Source organism: Myodes glareolus, chromosome 1, assembly GCF_982192425.1.
Source record: "Myodes glareolus chromosome 1, mMyoGla1.1, whole genome shotgun sequence".
NCBI classification, from domain to species: Eukaryota; Metazoa; Chordata; class Mammalia; order Rodentia; family Cricetidae; genus Myodes; species Myodes glareolus.
The window spans coordinates 35,198,247-35,220,488 of record NC_142026.1 but is presented as its reverse complement, the minus strand read 5'-3'; the positions used below and the strand labels follow the sequence as shown (position 1 = coordinate 35,220,488).

Genomic DNA, 22,242 nt, shown 5'->3' with positions numbered 1-22,242 from the left:
TCTCTCCCCCTCTCTCATTCTTCCTTTTTAAAATTGAATGGATTTCTTTTGTCTCCAAGGTTCCGCAGCTCTACTGAGTCCCTTCTTTCCTGACACCCCAGGCCTGGGAGCCACCTCCTTCTGCCTGACTACCTTCTGTCAGTTGACTATGCCTCCCATCAATTGAGTCTCCGATTCTTGGCCGCAGTGGCTGTCTGTTTATGCTTTTCTATCTTGCTTTGCTGGGGCGCATCCTTTCGAGACTTAATGAAAATGACGCATGACTCTGAGCGAGCCCGTGAGGGGCTCTGCTCCATCCTTATCCCCTGCTGAGTCATTTCCTCTGAACTTGGGAGGCTATGACATCACAGGCCCGGGCATCCCTGTGCCTTCACCTGTAACTCTCCTTCCGGAATCTTCGTTTTCCACGGGAATCTACCATGCATCTGGATAAGTCTCAGTGGGTGTTGGTTTTTAATGACGCGTGTGGGCCATTTGGATGGAGGATCAGGTCCCTTATCTGTAGGTTCACAGTCCTCCCACCTTTTCTCCCCTTTCTCTAATTCCTGTGTTGCTGCTTTTCTCCCCCACATTAATCTCCTTGTCTTTTCTGCTTCGTGGACGATCCTTAGAGTTCATTTTCCAGTTCTTGGTCTGAAGCTCTGCATACTCCCTTTAACCTCGCCTACTTCAACTGCTTCTGTCTCAGAGCACCTTGCTGTCATTGCTGAGGGTGGCTCTTTCCGGCATCTGCCAGCTGAGGTTTGGTCTGCTTGCTTTGTCTGTGGCCAGTTTTCTGCAGCTTTACTCAAGCCCCCCACTCTGCTCATCTGCGGGACTCAGAGACCCAGGAGTCCTTGTTGGGACACGCAGGACTTGGGAGGCCTGGCATCAGAGGAGTATGTGTGATCCACCCGCTTTCTCTGAGCGAGACTCTGACTGGGGCAAGGACCCTTTGCAGTCTGGTCCAAGGGATGGGGTGGCTGCTGCCAAGTTACCTACCCAGTACCAGAGTTTCGGTCTCTGCCTCTGCCCTGAAGGCTGGGCTCTTTACCGTTTGTGGGAAAAAAGAAAGCAGTCAGCCGCCTGCTGATGGTCCCAGTAATGCTACTGATTATGAGGCGGATGGTAGCAGTGGGGATTGGGCAAATTTTCCTATTTAGCCCTATGCTTCCTCAGGATTCTTTGGGTATCCTGGGAAGCCCTGGAGAGAGCACCACACAAGCAGCCATTGCACCACCGAAGCCATCCAGGCCCTTTATTCTCACCATTGGGGTGACTCTGCTGTGCCCTTTCTCTCATTGAGGTCTTAGTGTGACTGGCAGGCGTGCTGGTTAGTTAAGGGCTCCCTCCTCACTCTGCGGGAGTCATGGGTGTGAACTGGCTTTGAATTGTGTTAAGAAAAAAACCCATTCCAGACGTCTTTCCCTCTCATACTAAGGAGGAGAAACCTGGGGATGCCATGTTCTTCAGTGTCCCTGGCATGGTTGTGTGTACACAGATCAGCCCACTGACCTGCCTTAAAAGTGGACAGATGCCTAGGTAAAGGCTGCTAGGTTGCCAGGGAGGCCGTCATGTGTTCTCTGTAGAGTCTCACCCTTCCTGGGTGGCCAAGAGCACCTGCTGCTCGTGCCTAGCCCATGTATTTGTCTTCCTTCTGCGTGTGTCTTAATCCGAGTTCTGTAGTTTTCATGAAATACCTGGGGCCGTGTAACTCACAGAACATATGGTCTTATTTAGCCCGGAGTCAAAGAGCGTGGTGCCTGCCTTTGCTTAGCTATGGTGAAGGACTTATGCCGCATCTGACAGCCAAAACTATCCCATTCAAGACAGAACAGGTGTACCAGAAGGTTTGATTTTATATTAAAGTCACTCCCGTGATGAGCCATTAAACCATGAATCCACGAATGGTCCGTTTCTTCATCCTAAAGATGTTGTTAGCACACGACTCTGGGGATCAGGTTAGATCCATGACTGTGTTCTCAGTCATTGCATCATGGTTGTCTCCTACCCACTGTCCTCAGGGATTTGGCATTTCCTTGCCTTCGCTGTGCACAGTCTGGTCCCATGTTGACGCAGAAGCCTGAAATATACACATGCGTCCTGGCCCATGCCTCCCTCGGACACTGATAGCAAGCAATGCCTTTGATACCCCAACATGGGTCCTGTCCCCTGGCTCAGGAGCCCCCAGGACAGCCCAGTTTCCTTTTGACTGTGCAGTTACCATGCTCCACATTAGCCTTCCATTGTGCACAATGACCCATTCTCTTTGTCTCTGAGAGAATTCGCCGCCCCCACACCCTCTGGAGTATGGTGTGATGACGATGTTATTCTAGCTACCCTTTCTTAAATTAAATATATTTTAAGAGTTTTTGTATGTGTGTGTGTGCAGGTGTTGTGCCCATGTTTGCACATGCAGAGAGGATGCAGAGGCCAGGGGAGGACTGCCAGGGGAGGACTGTGAGTGGCCGGCTCTAAAGTCTCCATCTTACTCCGTCAAGACAAGAGTTTCTCACCAACGCTGGCTCACCATTGGTTTAGCTAGGCTGGTTAACCAGCAAGCCCCTGTGACACTTTTGTCTCTGTAACCTGCCTCCTCAATTTCCCTGTTTGGGTTACAGGTGTGCCTGGCTTCTTACATAGATGTTGGAAATATGAAGTCAAGCTGTTATAATAATAAACCTTATAAAATTTACAACTTAGAAACTGCTTAGTTTTGCAAATTTCCATTTAATATTTTTAGGTCATGGTTGCTCCCAGGTAGCTGAATCCAAATGTATTAGCTGTTCTTATAACAAACATCTGAGAGAATCACTTACAAAGGGGAAGGTTTTGTGAGGCTCACAATTTGGTTCCAGGGTTGCATGACCTCATCGCTTTGGGCCTGTGTTGAGACATCACCATAGGAGTTCACTGTGAATATAGTCTTTTTTTTAACCTCATGTTTAGGAGAGAGGAGAGTAAACTGGAAGACCCTCCCATTCCCCCCCCCCCCCCCCGCCATCACCTCCCAGCAGAGTAGGCTGGGATCACAGGGACTGAATGTGGGAAGTCCAGATCCAAATTGTAGTCCTGGGTACAGTGAATCCATGGTCTGTTTCCCTTCAGACTTGGCACTGGCATCCCTAGTATCTTGTTCTCCCACACACATTTTTAGAAGCAAGTTGCCAAGTTTAATAAAAGAGATTAAGATATCACTTGAAATTATACCAATGTTTTAGGTCGATTTACATAAAAGTCAGCATTTTCGAGATTTTTGTTTTTCACAAAAGATCATAGCTCAGGCTGGGAGGTAGTTCAGCTGGTAAAGCTGGTGTCAGGCAAACATGAGGACTTGAATTCTAATTCTATCCCCAGTACCACTGGGGAATGGGCAGTTCTTGCTTGTAATCCAGGTGCTGGGGACATAGGGGCAGGAAGGCTCCTGGGGTGTGCTGGACAGTCAGTCTAGCTGAATGGGTGAGCTCCAGGTTCAGTGAGAGACCCTACCTCAAAAACTAATGTGGAAGAAGACACCTAATGTAGACCTCAGCCCTCCCATGCACCTACAGGCGTCATGCACACAGACATGCACACGCACTGCGTATGCACTAAAATAAACAGGAAAAGGTCAGAGTTCTTTATTTAGATCTTGGTAAAGTTTAAAGTCTTTCTTCATGAAAATTTCATAAACTCCTTAGTGATGATCTTTTGGTACTTCATAGTTTGGTTATTATTTTAAGTGGTATCATACAATGTTTCTACTTCTCTGACCTGGTATATATCAACACATAGATTTCCAACAATCTTGCCAAAACCTCGCACTTATTCATGATTTGTGCGAAATAAATTGGCATCTATGTAAATGAACAAACAGAGTGGGTGGTAACTATCCTCTCCCTCCCTGCCTCCCCCCTCCACACCCCCTCCCCTTTGTTTATTGTTTTTCCTGTCTTACTGTGTGGTTGAAACTTCTGTAACAGTTAAGCAGAAGTGGTGGCAGGCATTCTGGGATGGTCCTAAATTTTCTATAGATGGAACATTTTTTTCCCCATGTCACTGACAAGTGTGAGGTTTGGGTGGGTTTTAGCAAATGTCTTCTGGGATTTAAAAGTCATTTTTTTCAAATATCACTCAGAGATTTACATATGTGGGTCGGGAAGACTACTGAATTTTTTTGCTGTTATTTGTTTTGTTTTTTAATATCTGTTGAGGACGTCTGTATTCCATTTCCCAGCTGTGTAATGAGTCACAGCGACAGACGTCCCTGTTGTACTTTATGCCAATATTCCAGGAGCTCCAGGTTTTTTTGTTTTCTAATTAAATTTTTAAAATGACATTTATTTGCTTTTTATTGCATGCGTGTTTGTGAACTTGAGAGCCACGACCAGGCCTGTGGCGGCCAGAGGCCAACCTGTGTTAGTTCTCTCCTCCCGTCACACGTACTGCTTGAGACTGACGTCAGACACCAGGCTTAGCGGCCAGTGCCTCGACCCTCTGAGCCATCACGTGAGCACCAGTGCCAACTCTTCTGGGCTCCTGCATCTGTGTTCATTAGTGAGATCCATCTATAATGTCCATTTTTCTAGTTCTCCTTGGCTAATTTGTCACCGAAGTTGTGCTAGTTTCAGTGACTATGATGGAAATATAGATTTCCTTTCTGCACCCTCTCTCTCTCGCCCACTTTTTATCAAGGTCTGTATAAAATTTAAATTATTATTTTTAAAATGTCTGGTGGACTTCATTTACAAAGCGCTTCTAGTGTGTTGATTTTTATGTTATTTACTTTAGTTCTTTCCTTGAAGTGGAGTCTTGCTCTGCTGCCCAGGTAGGGATCAGAATCCTGGCCTCAAATGACTCCCACCTTAGTCCCTTTAGCGCTGCTGCCTGGCTTGTGGATGAATTTTTCAAACATTGACTCAATTTTATCTAATAACGTAGAAAAATGTGTGTTTCTGTAGGCTGGCTTTTCTCTAGTTCCAGGTTTTCCTGCTTCTCAGCACATCTGGAATTAATTTTTTGGACACCAAGTGTGGTTTTCCCACTCTGGTTCGAGTCATAGGTTTTACCTCTAGAGTGCACTGGGTATTACTCTGGTAGACTGGCAGCTCTCTGGAGGGGTGGCTTTGTCAGTCAAAGTCCATTAAGCTTCCCCAGGGTAGATCTAGAGTAGATTTCCTGCAGGGAGGTGTGTTGAGTTACCCAGTTACAACAGGATTCTTTGGTATCTCCATAGAATTCCTGGGATGGAGAAGACTCTTGTTTCCTGACTGATTGGATCACAAATACCTCTTTAAATTTTTTTTCAATTATTTTACATACCGACCACAGTTTCCTCTCCTTCCTCTCCTCAAAGTCCTGCCTCACTTCACGTGTACCCCTTCCCTTTCCACTTCTCCATCTCCATTCAGAAAGGGTTTGAGCAAAACCTTCAGTGGAACTCTGTCCACAAACACCTCTTCACTCAGCACGAGCTTTGGGGATTGTTTAGCCTGCAACTGCTCTGTCCATCTGTCTCTGAATCACATGGCCATAGACTGACACTCTGCAAGCCTTAGGGGCATCACTGGCAAATACCTGGAGCCATGAGCAGTCTCTTCCTTCGCAGAATTATCCAGCTTTTCCCACCTACCCAAACTCTGAGAGTTGAGTCTGGTCCTTGTGACTCTGTCCTGGTTGGAAGTGGAACCCTTATTACAGTTGCTAATAGTATTTTGTTATTGTTTACTGAGAATTTCTGTAGCCCCATTGTGACTCCTTTGGTGTATCCATTATTTAAAAATTTATTTTTAAAATTTCTAAATATGTGGTTTAAGGTTTTGTTGTTATAATTTAGCTTGTTTTCAAATGAAGTGATTCTTTGATACATTATGGAAGTTATTGGGCGTTACTTTGTGGCCTACTGAGTTTTAGATTTCTAAAAGTTCACATTTAACCTTGTTTTTAATTTAATTACTGCTTTCTTCAGTAAACATTAAGACAACTCTATCTGGGCATTTGAAAACCTGAAGCCTGGGCTGGAGAGATGGCTCAGAGGTTAAGAGCACTGGCTGTTCTTCCAGAGGTCCTGAGTTTAATTCCCAGCAACTATGTGGTGGCTCACAACCATCCACAATGAGATCTGGTGCTCTCTTCTGGCCTGCAGGAATGCATGCATGCAGAACACAGTATACATTAGCAATAAATAAATCAAAAAACAAAAACACGAAATCTGAAGCCATTCAGGCATCATATCTGCCTACATCCTCTCTTCCTCCCTTGACTCCTGTGAAATGAATTACTTTTCCATTTGTTTGACAATCTATGATTTTGAGCTTCTATCTGGTTGGCGTGTGCTACATGTGCACTACATCTGCACCAGGGAGGCTGGAGCTGGGGAGCACAGGTGCTGGTAATTCGCTGGAAAGCCTGTGGTTGTTCTGAGGATTCAGATCTGATGCTGAGAACAACTTGGGTCTCAATATCTGTGGGTCACACAGACATTCTCGATTTGAAACGGAAACTCCATGAGGACAGTCTGTGACCTTAGATTCTTAGAAACTCTTGCCTTGTCATTCCTTGTGTCCCTTTAATGGTGAACTGGTCTCCCCATCCTTGCGGTCACTCTGGGGGTAGATTTGAAGGCTCTGCTGTCTTGTAGTCATGAGTGGTCTGCCTCCTGCCACACGGTGCCAGTTCTCGGATGCCTTGGCATCAGCAAAGGCCCGTGCCTTCTTGCTGACACAACACCCTTGTTTCAGTAATGCTGTTTATGCAGCAGTTTCCATTCATTTCTCCTTCCTGGGTAGTTCTCTCGCTTGTTCCCGATGTGTGTTATCTGTCCCGGATTTCTAGGTGCTCTGTAATGTAGGCTGGAGGTGGCTGTCCCCACTCCTCTCCTTCTCTCTACTGAGAAATGTCCATTTTAATAAGAAAACATACTCTTGTCTACACTTGTGCATACACGTTTGCACATGCATGCACACACACGTGCATATGCAATGTTTGTCGACCAAAATGAGTCTTTCTTTTCTTGTTTGTTTGAAGACATATGGCCCAGGCTGACAGAGTACTCCAAACTGCCTATCTCAGCTTCTGAAGTGCTGGGATTACAGGTGTGTGTGTGTGTGTGTGTGTGTGTGTGTGTGTGTGTGTGTGTGTGACCGCACCCATCTGAGTCTTATTTATTTATCTGAACTACTTAATGATAACATTAAAATAATTCTTTTTAAGTTAATATGCACACAGAAGAATCAAGTGATGTACCAAATTTAGTTAGATAAATCACCAGTTTTTACATCTATCTATCTATCTATCTATCTATCTATCTATCTATCTATCTATCTATCTATCTATTTGGTTTTTCGATACTGGGTTTCTCTGTGATACAGTCTTGGCTGTCCTGGAACTCATTCTATAGATCATGCTGGCTTTGAACTCACAGAAATCTGCCTGCCTATGTCTCCTAAGTGCTGGGCTTAAAGGCATGTGCCACCACCACCTGGCCCATGTAAATTTTTTAAGGCTTTCTTTCTATAGTAAAATAATGGGCTTACCTGTCAGTCCTCAATATTTTAAGTGTTGTACGGAGAGGCAGTTAAGGTAATTAGCTTTTGTATTGTATTTATTTCAATGTCTTGCTTTCATTCATTCATAGTCTCTATTCCAAAATTAAAGGACAGTAAACTAAAGAAAAGAGCTGGGCTTCCCATGAGGACAAGGAACAGGCAAGAGCACAGACAACCAAATCAGTACTGTTGTGTGATGTTTTACTCTTTTGGCTTGGGGGGCACCCAGCTCTTTCCCCCCTGGGCTTTTTAACCTTCCTTATTTCTGTATATCTTACTTTCACTCTTACTCTGTGACTGGTTGTGTGGCTGGCCCCTAGCGTTCTCTCTCCTCCTGTTCTTGCTCCTCTTCTTCCGGATTTCTCCTTCTGTTTATACTCTGGCTGCCAGCCCCACCTATCCCTGCTTCTGCCTTGCTATTGGCCATTCAGCTCTTTATTAGGACCGTCAGGTGTTTTAGACAGGCAAAGCACCACAGCTTCAGAGTTAAACACATGCAGCATAACCATAACTCACACACTTTAAAATAATACTCCCCAACATCTTCCCCTTTTTTCTTTCTAAACAAAAGTGAAAAGTTTTAACTTTAACATAGTAAGACTGTATACAATAAGAACAATTATCAAATAAAGATTACATTCACAATGTGCTGAGTTCCAATTCATTTGTATCTAATAAATTTAAAGAAACTACTCCACAATCTATCCTATCTTAGTAAATCTAAAATTTTATACCTAACTTATTTTCTATCATATCTAAGGAAAACTACAACTATAACTATCTAGTCTTCAACTCCTTCAAAGACACCAGAAGGATATAATATTACTTAACCAAACAAAAACTGCATTGCAAACGACTTCCAAAATCTCTAAAAATGACAGAGACATTTGACTGCCTGGATAGTCACCAAAGTTCCTTTGCAATGTTGGGGCATCCATCTTTGGCCTACAGGCCCACAATATCTAGCAGACTTTTCAATGAGGCAGGAAATTTGAAAGACTGTCCTGCCTACATTGACAGTTTGTCAGTCACTTTCCTTTGTGTCCTGCAGAATGTCTGGCAGTTTATTCTGTGAGGCAAGAATCCTAAAGGACCACTTCACCTTGTTTTGGGCAAAGTTCAGTGGTCACTTTCCTGTGGGTCCTGAATGTCCAATTTATGCAACATACTGCCAAGTAGTCCAGGCAAGAACAACTTCTTGCCCAAATGGCTAGCCTGGCCACATTGAAAGCAAACTCCATAAGACTTTTCTTCAATTACCATCATCTCTGAAGTAAATTGGTATTGCCAGGAGCAGATGTGTCTCATTTTCATGAAAATCCCTAAATTAACAAAACATTTTAAATAGGTCTTTGAAGTGTTTGAAGACAACTTATCTATCTAAAATATATCTCTGTATGATCTAGAAAACATACCTAACATATCTACAAATTTGATTGCTATAAATGACTAACTGTGTTTCCTCATTATTCTAAATAGTTCATAATAATAGCTTTCAAAAGCTAAAGCTTCATCCTACATTTCCAAATGAACTGCATAGGCCCAATACCTCAAACAAAAATAAAAACATACATACAATATGTTGTAACAAAAAACTTTGAATTGGTATCAATATACAAAAATCTTTTAAACAAGAATAGAAACAGTGTGTTGTAACAATATATATACAAAATATACAGTGTGTTGTAACAAAAATGACCTTAAATTTGTATCAATATACAAAAGTCCTTTAAACAAGTAAAAACATATATACACTGTAACAAAACTGATTTTGAATTTGTGTCAATATGCCAAAATCCATTCCAATGCAAAAGTATCTGAGATTAATAGTTGCCTTTTTTAATTTAATTTTTTGAGACAGGCTTTTTCTGTAGCTTTGGAGCCTGTCCTGGCACTTGCTCTTATAGACCAGGCTGGCCTCGAACTCACAGAGATCTGCCTGCCTTCTGAGTGCTGGGATTAAAGGTGTGTGCCACCACTGCCCGGCTAATAATCTTTTTATCCTATATTCCCTAAAAATAACAAATATCCATAATTCACCAAATAATCAAAATCCTCCCACAACCCAACTCTTGGGAATGTGGATATTGTTTTCCCTAAACTGCTTCCTGCTGAATGTGGACAAAGACATCCTGGGGGTCCCCGAGAAAAATCTGAGATGATGTCCAAATCCTGGGAAGACCAGTTATAACCTTTGTTGATAAATATCACCTGTCAAGATTCAGGAGGTCTCCCTTGATCAAATCAGAACCAAATCAACCTGGAATGAATTCATAGCCTCTTGTCTCCGGTGGAAACAAAAGCAACCTTCCTGAGCACTAGAATATGCCAATATTTGCCTGCAGGAGGCATTTTTTTATTTTCTTTTATTTTTAAACTTCATTTTTTATTCTTAGTTAGCATGAAAAAATGCTGTTTAAGTGCTCTGCTGTACAGCAGGGTTTCTTTCTTTTTTTAATATTTATTTATTTGTTATGTATGCAATATTCTGTCTGTGTGTATGTCTGTAGGCCAGAAGAGGGCACCAGACCCCATTACAGATGGTTGTGAGCCACCATGTGGTTGCTGGGAATTGAACTCAGGACCTCTGGAAGAGCAGGCAATGCTCTTAACCTCTGAGTCATCTCTCCAGCCCCAACAGCAGGGTTTCTTAAAGGAGCTGTTTTGTTATTTTTCAGCTTTCTCAGGCCCTACATGGAAATACAGGCCCACGTTGGTATGCTACAATATTGTTGTTGGTTTTTCACTCTTAAGAAAGAAAGAAAGAAAGAAAGAAAGAAAGAAAGAAAGAAGGAAAGAAAGAAAGAAAGAAAGAAAGAAGGAAAGAGTGAAAAAACTCTTTGAAGGACCACCACCCAGCTCCCAAATAAAATACATGGAGAATTATCCTTAGTTATGAATACCCGGCCTTAGCTTGGCTTGTTTCTTGCCAGCTTTTTAAAAAATTGTCCCAACTACCTTTTCCTTCTGACCTTTTACCTTTCTTACTTCTGTCTATCTTACATTTACTCTTACTCTGTGGCTGGCTGTGTGGCTGGCCCCTAGCACTCTATCTCCTCCTTTTCTTGCTCCTTCTCTTCCAGATTTCTCCTTCTGTTTATCCTCTCTGTCTGCCAGCCCCTCCTATCCTTGCTCCTGCCTCGCTATTGGCCGTTCATCTCTTTATTATGATCATCAGGTGTTTTAGACTGGCAAGGAACCACAGCTTCAGAGTTAAACAAATGTAACATAAACAAAAGTCACACACCTTAACATAACATTCCCCAACACAGTACACATCACAGAGAAAACTATCACTAGGGAGAAAAATCCTTAAAAATTAAAAAAAAATGAAAAAAATTCTTGATTAAAAATAGAAGCAAAACTCTTCAGCAAAATATCTATGGAGCCAAACCCAATAGCACTGGAAAGAATCAGGTGACGTTCTTTGTAGAGATACAGGGATGGTTCGATATATGTAAGTCACCAAAACTAGGCACCGTCAACATAATGAAAGACATAATGTTGTCTCAAGAGATAAAGCAAGGCAGTTGATAAAATTCAACATCCTTTCATTTTTTAAAAAAATGAACAAATTAGATGCATAATGAATGTAACAACACGATAAAGCCCTTCAATAATGAGCTTGCAACTTGATTACATTTGACCAGAAGAAAACAGTGGGTCTGGTCTAAGCTCTAGACAAGGCCTGTCTTTACCACTTTCCTTTTTTTATATTTATTTTAGGTGTTCGAATATTTTGCCTGCTTGTATGCATGTGCACCCTGTGCATACCCGGTGCTCGCAGACGTCAGAAGAGGGCATGGGATCCCCCTGGAATTGGGGTTGTGGATGGTTGTGAACCACTGTGTGGTGTTGGGACCTGAACCTCTTTAAGAGCAACAAGTGCTCTCAACCACTGAGCCATCTCTCTAGACCTCCCCACCCCCTCATCGCCACCCATTTACAGTGTAATGCTGGAAAAAAATTCTACCATGACAATTATAAAACTCTGATGAAAGAAATTGAAGAGGACACAACATCAACATCCCTGAACCTGTACCTGCCCACCCCCCAACATGCACACACCGGAACAGTTACTATTCTTAAAATTGCCATATTTTCCAAAGAAATTTAAGGTCAGTATAATTCCTATCTAAGAGTCAATGACAGCTGGAGGGGTGGGGTATGCCCATAGTCCCAGCATTTGGAAAGTGGAGGCAAGAGGACCAGGATACTGCTGAAGGTCATTTTCAGCTATGGGGCAAGTTTGGGGACAGCATGGGTTACAAGAGACCCTTCTTCAAAAACAAACCCACCAATGATATTCTTCAAAGAACTAGAAAAAAAAATAGTTCTTATTTACATAAGGCCATAATTAACTCTAAATAGCCAAGGCTATCTTGAGCAGAGAGAACAAAACCAAAGCGATTATACCATCTGAGTTCAAAATGTACTGCATATCTGTTGTCATCAAAACAGCATGACAGTGACATAAACAGACACACAGACAAATGGAACAGAACAGAGAGCTAGACGTGAGACCCGCACCTCGACATTGCACCCGTACATCGACAGTGTACGAACGCATACTGGACTGAGAATGCAGGTGCACACTTTTAATCCCAGCACTTGGGAGGCAGAGGTAGGCGGATCTCTGTGAGTTTGAGGCCAGCCTGGTCTACAGAGTGAGTTCCAGGACAGCCAGGGCTATGTAGCGGGACCCTGTCTCAAACAAACAAACAAACAAACAAACAAACCAAACAAACCAAAACAACAAAAGGAAGACACACACTGGGAAAAGGACAGTCTTCCATAGCGGTGCTCAGACAATCATCAGCTGTCTGTGTGCCGATGGAGCTAGACCCTGCCTCTCACTAGGTATAAACAATTCCAAGCAGGTCAAGGACATAAGCTCTGAAGTGTGAAAGTACCAGATGGCATAGGAGGAATGCTTCTGGATGCTGTAATCAGCAAGGAGTTCTCAGAGAAGACCCAAAGCACAGGAAGCAAAAGTAATGACAGGTAGATGGATTAGTTGCTATATAGCAAGAGCAATCAGGAACCCAAATTGACAGAGAGGGCAGCAGCAAGCGGCTCTGTTGGTCGCCGCTTCCGAGGCTCATGGCCATGCTATGTGTTGCTTTTTTGCAGTCTCTGGACTGCTGTGGAACAGTAGTAATTCATTTCTTGCAGTTTTGGAGGCCAGAAGGCTATACTGAGGTGTGCTCAGTGTCTGATGATGGCCCACTTTGGCACCATCTTGCTGTGTCTTCACATGGACGATGGAGCCTGGGTTCTCTCTCAGGTCTCCTTCCTAAGTGAGCTAGGCCACCCTGGAGGTTTCCCTCTCTTGACTCAGTTGCTCAGCAGACATTCCAACACTTTGGAGGTTAGGACCCGAGCGTACGGATCTGAGAGGGATGTTCAGACTCTGCGTCCCTCCACAACCTGAGCTCTCATCTCTGTCTTTTGGATTTCTACTGCACTCGTTCCGTCGATTTCCGTATTGCTGCTTGCCCTGTTCATCCACAATTCTATCCAGTGTCTTCACCTGCATTTTTGTTGTTGTTATTTATTTGACAATTTTTCTTTTCCGTTTGAGAATTTCCTTTCGATACATTATAGTTTCGAATCCTGGGACTGGAGAGACAGATCTGAAATTAGAGCGTTTGTTCTTATGAAGGACCCGGGTGCCGTTCACAGCATTGGTGTGTGTGTGTGTGTGTGTGTGTGTGTGTGTGTGTGTGTGTGTGTGTGTGTGTGTGTTCATCTATATATAACTCCAGGTTCAGGGCAACTGATACCCCTCTTCTGGCCTCCTGGGCACCAGGCAAAATACTCATGCACATAAGTAGTTTTTGAATTTCAAACAAAAAAACGAATCTTCTGGTAAAATTCTCCCCTTCGCTGATGTCCTCTGTCCTTTGTCCTGTGTTTCGAAAGTCCATGTTGATAATTCCTAGGTCTATATAGTATGTAGTTTTATTTCCCCTGTTTGCATTTTTGTTTTCCCCTTCTTGTCCCTTTATAATCTGCAACATTTATTCAGACTATTTAAAAAATATTTATGTGTATGTGTGTTTTGTCTGCATATTTGTATGTATGTACACCATAATGCATGCCTGGAGCCCTTAAAGGACACCAGAAGGCAGCAATGGATCCTCTGGAACTGGTCATGAGCAATCATGTGGGTGCTGGGAACTGAACATAGATCTTCTATGAGAGCAGTAAGCTTTTTTAACTGCTGAGCCATTTCTCCAACCCCAAGCCTTGTAACTTTTGATATAAGGGCTTATGCTACCAACTGGGATGCCATCCAGACCCTGACACTCCTGCGCCCCATTGCAGGTGACTCATCTCCCCTACAAGCTTCAGTCACAATCAGTTGAGGCCAGGCTGTGGCAGGGTTCATCAATGGGGCCTCATTGCCTGGGCTCTGCTGTACATCTCTGGATTTCCAAGAGTGGTCCACGTGACCCCTGCATTTTGTAGTGCTTGCTAACCGCTGTGGAAATTTCCTTTGACTTTCAGAGACTCTCGGTTCGGGCTCTTAAGTTCTCTACCTGGGATTCAGAACTTGCCAGATGTCTTCGGGGGAGAGCTGCCTGTGTGTCCACCTTGGCATCCCACTTCCTTATCGTGGCCTCCTGTTTGCTTCTCCACCACAGCTCTGCAGGTTTTTCTGTCTCTCAGCAACAGCTCTCTGCCCGGAAAGACTCCAGTCTCTCAGTCTCTCACCCTGTGTCCAGAATGCAAATGGGCTGGGAGCCAGCACTGTTCAGTGTTTTCTGTTCCTGCACCCTTCTCGCCCCCTGCCCTAGAATCTTGGCCTGGTACTCTAACTGCTTCAGTAACTCTGAATCCTTTGCAAATCGAACATTTTATCTGCACCAGCTGCCCACCTGCATGCAGGACTGCTTTGCCGGCTTCCTGAAGCAGCATTTTTGTTTTTCTCCAGGGAATAGACCTGTGTGTTTGTGCTTCCAGAAAGAAAGTTCCAGCTCATGGTTCAAAGAAGCCAGTTGTTCAATACTGACCTTAATTTATTTTTCACCGTCTGTGTGTGAGTGTTTTGCCTGCATGTTTGTCTGTGTACCACATGTGTGCAGTGTCTACGAAGGCAAGAAGAGGACATCAGAACAACAGATGCTTGTGAGCTGCTGTGTGGATTCTGAGACTCAACCTGGGTTCTCTGAAAGAGTAGTCAGTATTCTCAACTGCTGAACCATCTCTGCAGGCCCTAGTGCTGAGCTTGTAAAACATTACTATTTATACACACACACATGCACACACACAATATATATATATATATATATGTATATGTATGTATGTGTATATGTGCATATATAGTGTTATATATACGTGTGTGTGTCAGTCTGTGGACATGCTCTGTCTTTTCCACAAAACCTCCCACGTGGGTGCAGTTCTAGGAAGCTTTAATTGCCAAGTTGACACAGCCTGAGTCATCCGAGAGAAAAACCTGAATTGGGGAATTGCCTGAATCAGATTGGTTTATGAGCACGCCTGTAAGGAGCTGCCTTGATTATTAATTGATGTCGGAGGGCCCAGCCCACTGTGGGCGGCACCATCCCTAGACAGGTGTCCATGGGCTGTATAGGAAAGCCAGCTGGATATGAACCTACAAATGAGCCATCAAACCGTGTTCCTCCACGGTGTCTGATTCAGGTTCCTGCCCCGACTTCCCTCAGCGATGGATTGTGACCTGGAAGTCTCAGCCAAATAAATCCTTTCCTTCCCATGTTGCCTTTGGTCTGTATTATCCCAGAAACAGAAATAAAACCAGACCAGATGCCACTTCCAGCCTGAAATGAGCACAGCTTACAGTGTATGCCAGGGCTGGGAGGGGTGTGGCTGTTCTTTGTCCTCATTTCCCAAAGATTTTTATCTTGCCAGATTTCACAGAAAATCCTGTGGAAATATCTGGGTGACAGGAATTGAGCATCTGTGCAGCTAAATTTGGGGAGCACGAGAAGCTTACCACGTCGTGTATCTCAAACATTTTCTCCCTCGCTAATGACTTCCTATTTCGGTCACAGGGTACACTGCCTTAAAGGGCGTGAGGTGTGCTACTGCACAATACCACCTAGGAGTCTTGTCCTAGAGACTTTGTGGGCTTGCCTGCACCCCACCCTCATGCCTAGCTAGGACGTCAACACAAGAAAACACGACTCAGCTGCCCTTCTTGGGTGGCCACGACTCAGCTGCCCTTCTTGGGTGGCCTCTCGTGGATGTGGGAAACGTGGCACCTGCTGTCGGAGTGGCTGATACTATGCCTTGGAGCTGAGGGGCTGCTGTGAAGGTGTGAGTCCAGCCCCCGCCAGTTTCTGTTCCAGTCAGTCATAGGGAGGTCTGTCCCTCTCCGGCAGCCTCTGAAAGAGCTGTTTCCCGAGGGAGGTCATCAAGCCCCAGTTTCAGCCTGTGTGTAGGCTCATCCCTCTCACCCTGCTCTTTGGCACACCCATAAGCCAATGCCCAGGGGTGAATCACACAGCTGGACAAAGGCAGGACCAGGACCAGGCTGACACCTGTCCATCTCTGACCCTTGCCCAAGGAGCCCTGTAGGTGTGAGGGCTACCCATTTCTTCTCCTTTTAATTCAGTTAAAAGATTTTTCATACAATATACTTGGGTTATATTCATTTTTGTTTGTTTGTTTTCTGACACATGATTTTTTAAAAATATAACAGTCTTGGCTGTCCTGGAACTCGCTCTGTAAACCAGGCTGGCCTTGAACTCACAGAGATTCACTTGTTTCTGCCTCCGGAGTGTTGGGATTAAAGGCATGCGCCACTACTGCCTGGCTTGGGTTATATTCTTTCTTCTTCTGAAGCTCCTACCTCTTTACCCATCTCTACCCACTCAACTTAGTATTCTTTCTCTTAGGAACAAAAACAGCACAAAATGAAAATAAGAAAAAACATACACCCCCTACCCCACACACAAGAAAACAAAAATGAAACAAATCGATAACACGGAGTCTGTTCTGTGTTGGCCAACTATTCCTGAGTATACTACCCCGAAGTGTGGTTGATAGACCCGTTGTTAACTCATGCTCAAAATCTGTACAAAGTCAACCCAGACAAAATCTAGCACTGAGGAAAGGAAGTGGACACAAAGTCCCATCCCTAACCAAGAAGCCATTTGCAAATCATAGCTGTTGGGAGAAGGGAACCAGTTGTTTTTTTTTTTTTGTTTTTGTTTTTGTTTTTTTTGGCTGGAGAGCCACTTTGTTCTTGCAATGGGCTCCTTACACTCAGCTTAACTCTGTGCTATTAAAATCAGTGACCTGCTCCCACTTCTGTGTCCTGTTCATTGGTCACCGCATTGTGTTATTGGGGTGGTCGAAGTGGGCAGAGAAGTCCTGTGGATACAGCCAGGTACCATTGTACTGCCTCTTTGAATACTGCTCCTAAATTGCGTATTTCCCCCATTCCAGGTGACTCTGCCCTCTCTGGGGCAACCGCAGCTGCTGAATTACCAACAAACTCTACAGAAATGGCCGGGGCCTCTGTGAAGGTGGCGGTCCGCGTCCGCCCCTTCAATTCCCGGGAAATGAGCCGCGACTCCAAGTGCATCATCCAGATGTCAGGAAGCACCACAAGTGAGTACTGGCCATGATGGCTACCAACAACTGCTGGGCACACGGGACCGCGGGACCATGCCTACTAGCCAGACTTAAGAGCCAGCCTAGCCTGCATTCAAGAGCCCTAAGCCTTCCTCATCCATATGGTGTGTGTGGGACGAGGGCTCCCATATAACAGATGAGCACAGATGATGGAAACCAGAGGGTCAACATCAAGGCATGGGCAGGTGCTTCCTCTCCACGCAGGGGACCATCTTTTCTGATCTCTCCGAATGTCTGGTGGTTGTTGTCTGGCTGGACTTGTGGTCCCACTACTGTCACCTGGTCTCCCTGCTATCTGTGCCCCTGTGTTCAGGTTGGTTGTTTGAGAAGGAGTCTCAGATTGTATCTTAAGATGGATTACTAGTCACACAGTAGCCCAGGCTACCCTTGAACTCTTGCCTCAATCGCACAGACTGTAATTCCAGCCTGGCCTGAGACACAGGTGTGTGCCACCATCCCTGGATGCGTCTCTGTCCTCGGGTGGCCTTTCTACAAGGATTTAAGGCATAACTTTAACAGTTAATCACATCTTTACCATCCTGTTTGCAAGTCTGTAGTCTCAGCTGCTCAGGACGTTCAGGCTGAGTACCACCTGAGACTAGGAGGACCCAACTCGGGTACCATAGTGAGATCATGTTAAAGGAAAAAAACAAAACAAAACAAAAACCTAAAAACCCAAACCAAAACAAACAACAACAAAACAACAACAACGACAACAAAAAAACCTGTTTCCAGAGAAGATCACACCCTGAGGTTCCAGGAATATGAATTTTGGGGTGGAAGCCAACACTATTTAACTCAGGAGTGATGGCTCAGTGGTTAAGAGCACTGCCTACTCTTCCAAAGGCCCTGAGTTCAATTCCCAGCACCCATCTGTAATGAGATCTGGTGCTCTCTTGAGGAAGAGACCTGGTCAGTTGTCCTCATCAACTTAGACTATGAAATCCAGTATGGACAAGTTCAACAGAACCACCATATACAGATTGTTTAAGCATACTTCAGCATTGCCAGGACAGAAATTTCATTTTTTTTTTTTAATGGTTACAGCCCCTGGTTTCCAGCCCCCCCCCCCCCGTTCCCCCTTTGTCTACTATTTGCTGTGTTTCACATTTTGGTCGTGTCAGACTTTGACAAGTGGGAGGTATGGTCTAGTCTTGGGGAATGGGAAGCAGTGAGCCTGGGGACAGCCCTTCCATAAGGCCAGGGACATAGACCTGCCCCAAAGATTCCATCAGCCGCAGGATTTGACTGCTGGGATGGGAGACAGACCCAGGCTCTAAGGCTCTTGTCTGCTCATTATTTTATTGGGAAGATTGCTTAATGAGCTGTGATAGACCGGCAGAGAGGTGGGCAGATCACAGTGGGAGTCTCGCTGAATTTTCAGGATCTGACAGCCACACCCAGATCTGCAATAGTGCTTAACAGGGCCAGCTGCTGCTGTAGTTCCCCCATTCCTCCAGCAGGGGAGCTGTCGGCCTAGCTTCTGACTCCCTAGGCTGGGTGGGCCCACTTTGGGGTCCTCTGTGAATGGCCCAGGGTTTGAGTGACTAGGCTGATGACAGTCCGCCCTAAAATGCTTACATCTTTGGATTAGAACTGACCATCATCTCTGCTTATGGTTGTCTGGACTTGGTGGATATATGAGCCTGGGTCTCATTGTCTTCCACAAGCTTCTGCTGGTCCAAACTGCACCTAGTGGGAAGCACCAACAGATACCTGGTCCTTCCTCAGGGTGTCAGATGATGACATCACAGTGCTCAGCACCTGTGCAAACACCTGGCTGGTCGTTTCCTAGCTCACAGGTGGCTGCTGGGGTTGAGGGTCTCAGAGGTATCTCATTGATACCCCCTTGGGTGGTCTCTCAGCCTATTAAGGGAAGAGGAGGACCTTGGAATCACTGTGGGGTGCTCTAGGCACCTTTAGGTCCTGCTGTTCTGTAATTGCCATCGGGGTAAACAATGTTTTGTGTGCTTTATTCGTGGTCTGCCTCCTACACAATGGGGCAGTCTGTGCCTCTTGCCTTTTGTTCTCCTCTTGTCATATTCTAGTCTCAGAGTAGTGTGGGCTCTGGTTCAGCCATGTCCCTGTGCAGGCCTCAGGGTGGGCTGGTGACAAGTCTCCTCATATTGAGGAATCAGCCCAGGATGTGGCCTGAAGTGGGTTCCTGAAGAGCCAGGGCTAGAAAGCCTGAGAGGGAGGGATTCTGCTGTACTCTTATCTTACTTGGGACCGACCTTGGTGGGCCGTCTCTTTAGGCCTCAGTTTGTGCAAAGAAGTGATGCTGGGTCCTCCCTACAGTCCCAGTTCCAGGTCACTTCTGAGCCCTCTCCCAGTCACACAGACAACCCCTGGGGTCAGGAGGCACCTGCTCCTGCCTCGGCTCAGCACATGCTCAGCACACTCATCCCCTCATTCTGCTGTGTTCCTGGCTGCAGGGGACATTCTGATCCTGAGAAAGCTGCTCGATTAATTTCTTTCCCTCGGCCACTCTGCACATTGCCCTTACCGTCACTTTTGTCCTTCCCACCAGGTGGCCGCCTCCGTGCAGGCATCTTGTCTTGGAAGAGCCTGGGGGCCCAGTCAGAGTAGAGGGCAGAAGGGCTGGAGCCTTAATGAGCTGGTCCTAAGTGGTCCCATTTTGCCCTCCTCCTGCTTCCACAGAACAGACAGTTACTTTCTGGCCTAATGAGCTCTGCTTTTTTGAGAATCAGACTGATGGGGGAGGGAGCTGTGGTTGGACAGCCAGGCCTGGTGCATTATGGGATCCAGGCCTTCTGTGTTATGTGAAATGCGGGGAATGGCTCCACTCTTTGGAGCTTAGGCCCCATGTAGATTGACTGAAAAAGGTATTTCTAGTAACATACCGCAGGATCCAGGAGACAGGCTGTGGGGGGCCGAGAGCAAGCAGGGTCTGAGCCTAGGATTCTATGCCAGGTGGGCCCCACAGAAGACTCTCCCCATGGACCATTTATAACTTGAAATGAAGACCTGTCCTCCCCACTCACTGTCCGCTGCCTCATCCCCATGAGCTTGCGTGCTTCCTATGCCCTGGAAGGCTCCAACCCCAGGGAGCTTAGGGCCCATATGGGGTACACTGATACCTCTAATAACAGGACCCCATCAGAGCCAGAGAGGATGGGGAGGTTGGGACATGGAGTCCGGAACTCAGCCCTGTCCAGGAGTGAGAACGGGACAGGAAAAGGGAATCTGGGACCATGTGGAGGCTTTGACCCACAGTACAAGGGGTGAAGGAGCAGAGCCAACAGAGGAGGGGCAATGGTGGCATAACACAAAGGGGTCCTGGCTTACTCACTGGGGTTTCAGAGGCCCAGTTCAGGCTGCAAGGAAGAAGGCACCACAGCTGTTTCCATGGCAACCCCTAGTCTGGGCTTGGGTTCTGGCTGCATCGAGGCCACTGTTCCTGGGTCCCAGAACATGAAACTAGGTCAGTTTGCACCACTGCCCCCTTGAGGCAGCCGTGGTAGGGCATAAATAAGTGGTCAGTCACTGTGTCTAGGGGCCCAGATAGGGTCTGAGCAGGGAGGTCTCCCCATGTCTCTTGGATGTTTGACCAGAGCCTTGGGGGCCATTGAGTTTGTTACAGTGGCAGAGGACTGCACAACCCAACCATAGGGGTTCTCCTTTCCAGAGCTGCCATAACAAATCATAGAAGGTTAGTTTAACTTCTGGAATGTACTACGCAACCAGCCACGCTGCAGATTTATAGTCTGGGCTGAGGCCTCCTGAAGCAGGGAGGGAGGACCTTCCCCCAGGTCCCTGCAGAGCTGATGGATTTGGTGTTGTGCCCTTTATCTTTACCTTAACAGGATGCGGCGTTCTCCCTGTGCGTGTGTGTCCCCGAATTTTCCCGTTTTGTAAGGATATCGGTCATACTAGATGAGGGTCCACTCTGATGATGTCACTTTAATAGACTTTATCTACAGTGACCCCCGTCTCCAAACATAGTCACCTTGACACACCAGGGGCGTCATTTTGAAGTGGGTGCAGGTTTGAGAAAACAGTTCAATTATGACTGAGAACAGGTTCTGGGCCCTCCCCATACTGTAGCAGGAAGTCATCTTGGATGCAGACTGGTGGGTGACCAGGGATTCTAGGGGCTGTGTTGTGATTCTCACCGAGGAAGACTTGTCCCAAGTTGGCAGTCCTAGTCCTGGGGGTAGAGAGCTTTGCTTTCCGGAATTGATGATGGTTATGATTGACGCATGTCCTTTATGGATATGAGAACTCAGGGCAGAGTCTGCATCTGGCTGGGGGTCCTCCAGTCTCTATCATACACGGGTATTTTGTCTTTGACAATCTGGGGAACACAGCCTTAGGATGTGGGAACCAAGTCCCCTCTCTCTGGCTACTGGTGCTGTTGATCAGGTCTGTTAGAGATGGAAGTCATAGACTATGGTGTGGCATTGTGGGCCTCCCGGATTACTGGGGGTTTCTCCCGGGAAACTTCAGGCCCTAGCTGTTGGTGACACATCAGTGCTCACTCAGAATGTGTCCCTGGCTATAGGACTAAGCACTTCCTCAGTCATCTGAGTCTCTGGGGTTGGGATAGGGCCTCTGTGAGGAGCAGGGAGGAGGCGGACACTGTAATACCTCAAGAGGAACAAGTCAGGGGATAGGCCCATGAGCCTGGGTTGTAACAACAGGCTAGAAGGCATTTACTGACAAGAGAGGAGGGGATTGTGATATACCTGGCAGTGAGTGCTTCCCCTGTAAGAAAGGGAGCTTGCCACCCACAAACACCCAAATGAGCTGTGCAGGCATAAGAGTAGGACTGACAAGGTGCCAGGGTGCCCTAGACATCAGCTACTTTGGAGGCACAAGTGTGCCAGGCAGGGCAGATAGACCAGTAGGCTGTAGAACCATAGAATAAGGGAGCAGGAGCTTGCAGTGTGACTGTCTTCAGGAAGAAGTCACCAGATGACAGGCCTGGCCTGGTGATGCTCTCTGGCACCCATGAGTCTACCCCAGAGAGAAGGGCAGAGACTCCTGTGTGTTTGTAAGTGGGTCTCCTGTCCCATCTCATTTGGGGGTTGGTCTGGCTTGCCTGGGATTCTCTGAAGATTAGGCTTCTACCTTAGGATGCAGGTTG

The 22,242-nt window shown here is 45.9% G+C and overlaps 1 protein-coding gene across 14 annotated transcripts in view; it reads left to right on the top strand.

The window, feature by feature from the left end:
- The window catches only part of Kif1a (kinesin family member 1A), an 88,994-nt gene that overhangs the window by 4,874 nt on the left and 61,878 nt on the right, over nt 1-22,242 (top strand). For all 14 annotated transcript variants that reach the window (XM_087905701.1, XM_087905700.1, XM_087905695.1 and 11 more), the window contains exon 2: nt 16,944-17,108. In XM_087905701.1, coding sequence (XP_087761827.1) covers nt 17,003-17,108 — 106 coding nt within the window. In that variant the 5' untranslated portion in view covers nt 16,944-17,002. The remainder of the gene's footprint in view (nt 1-16,943; nt 17,109-22,242) is intronic.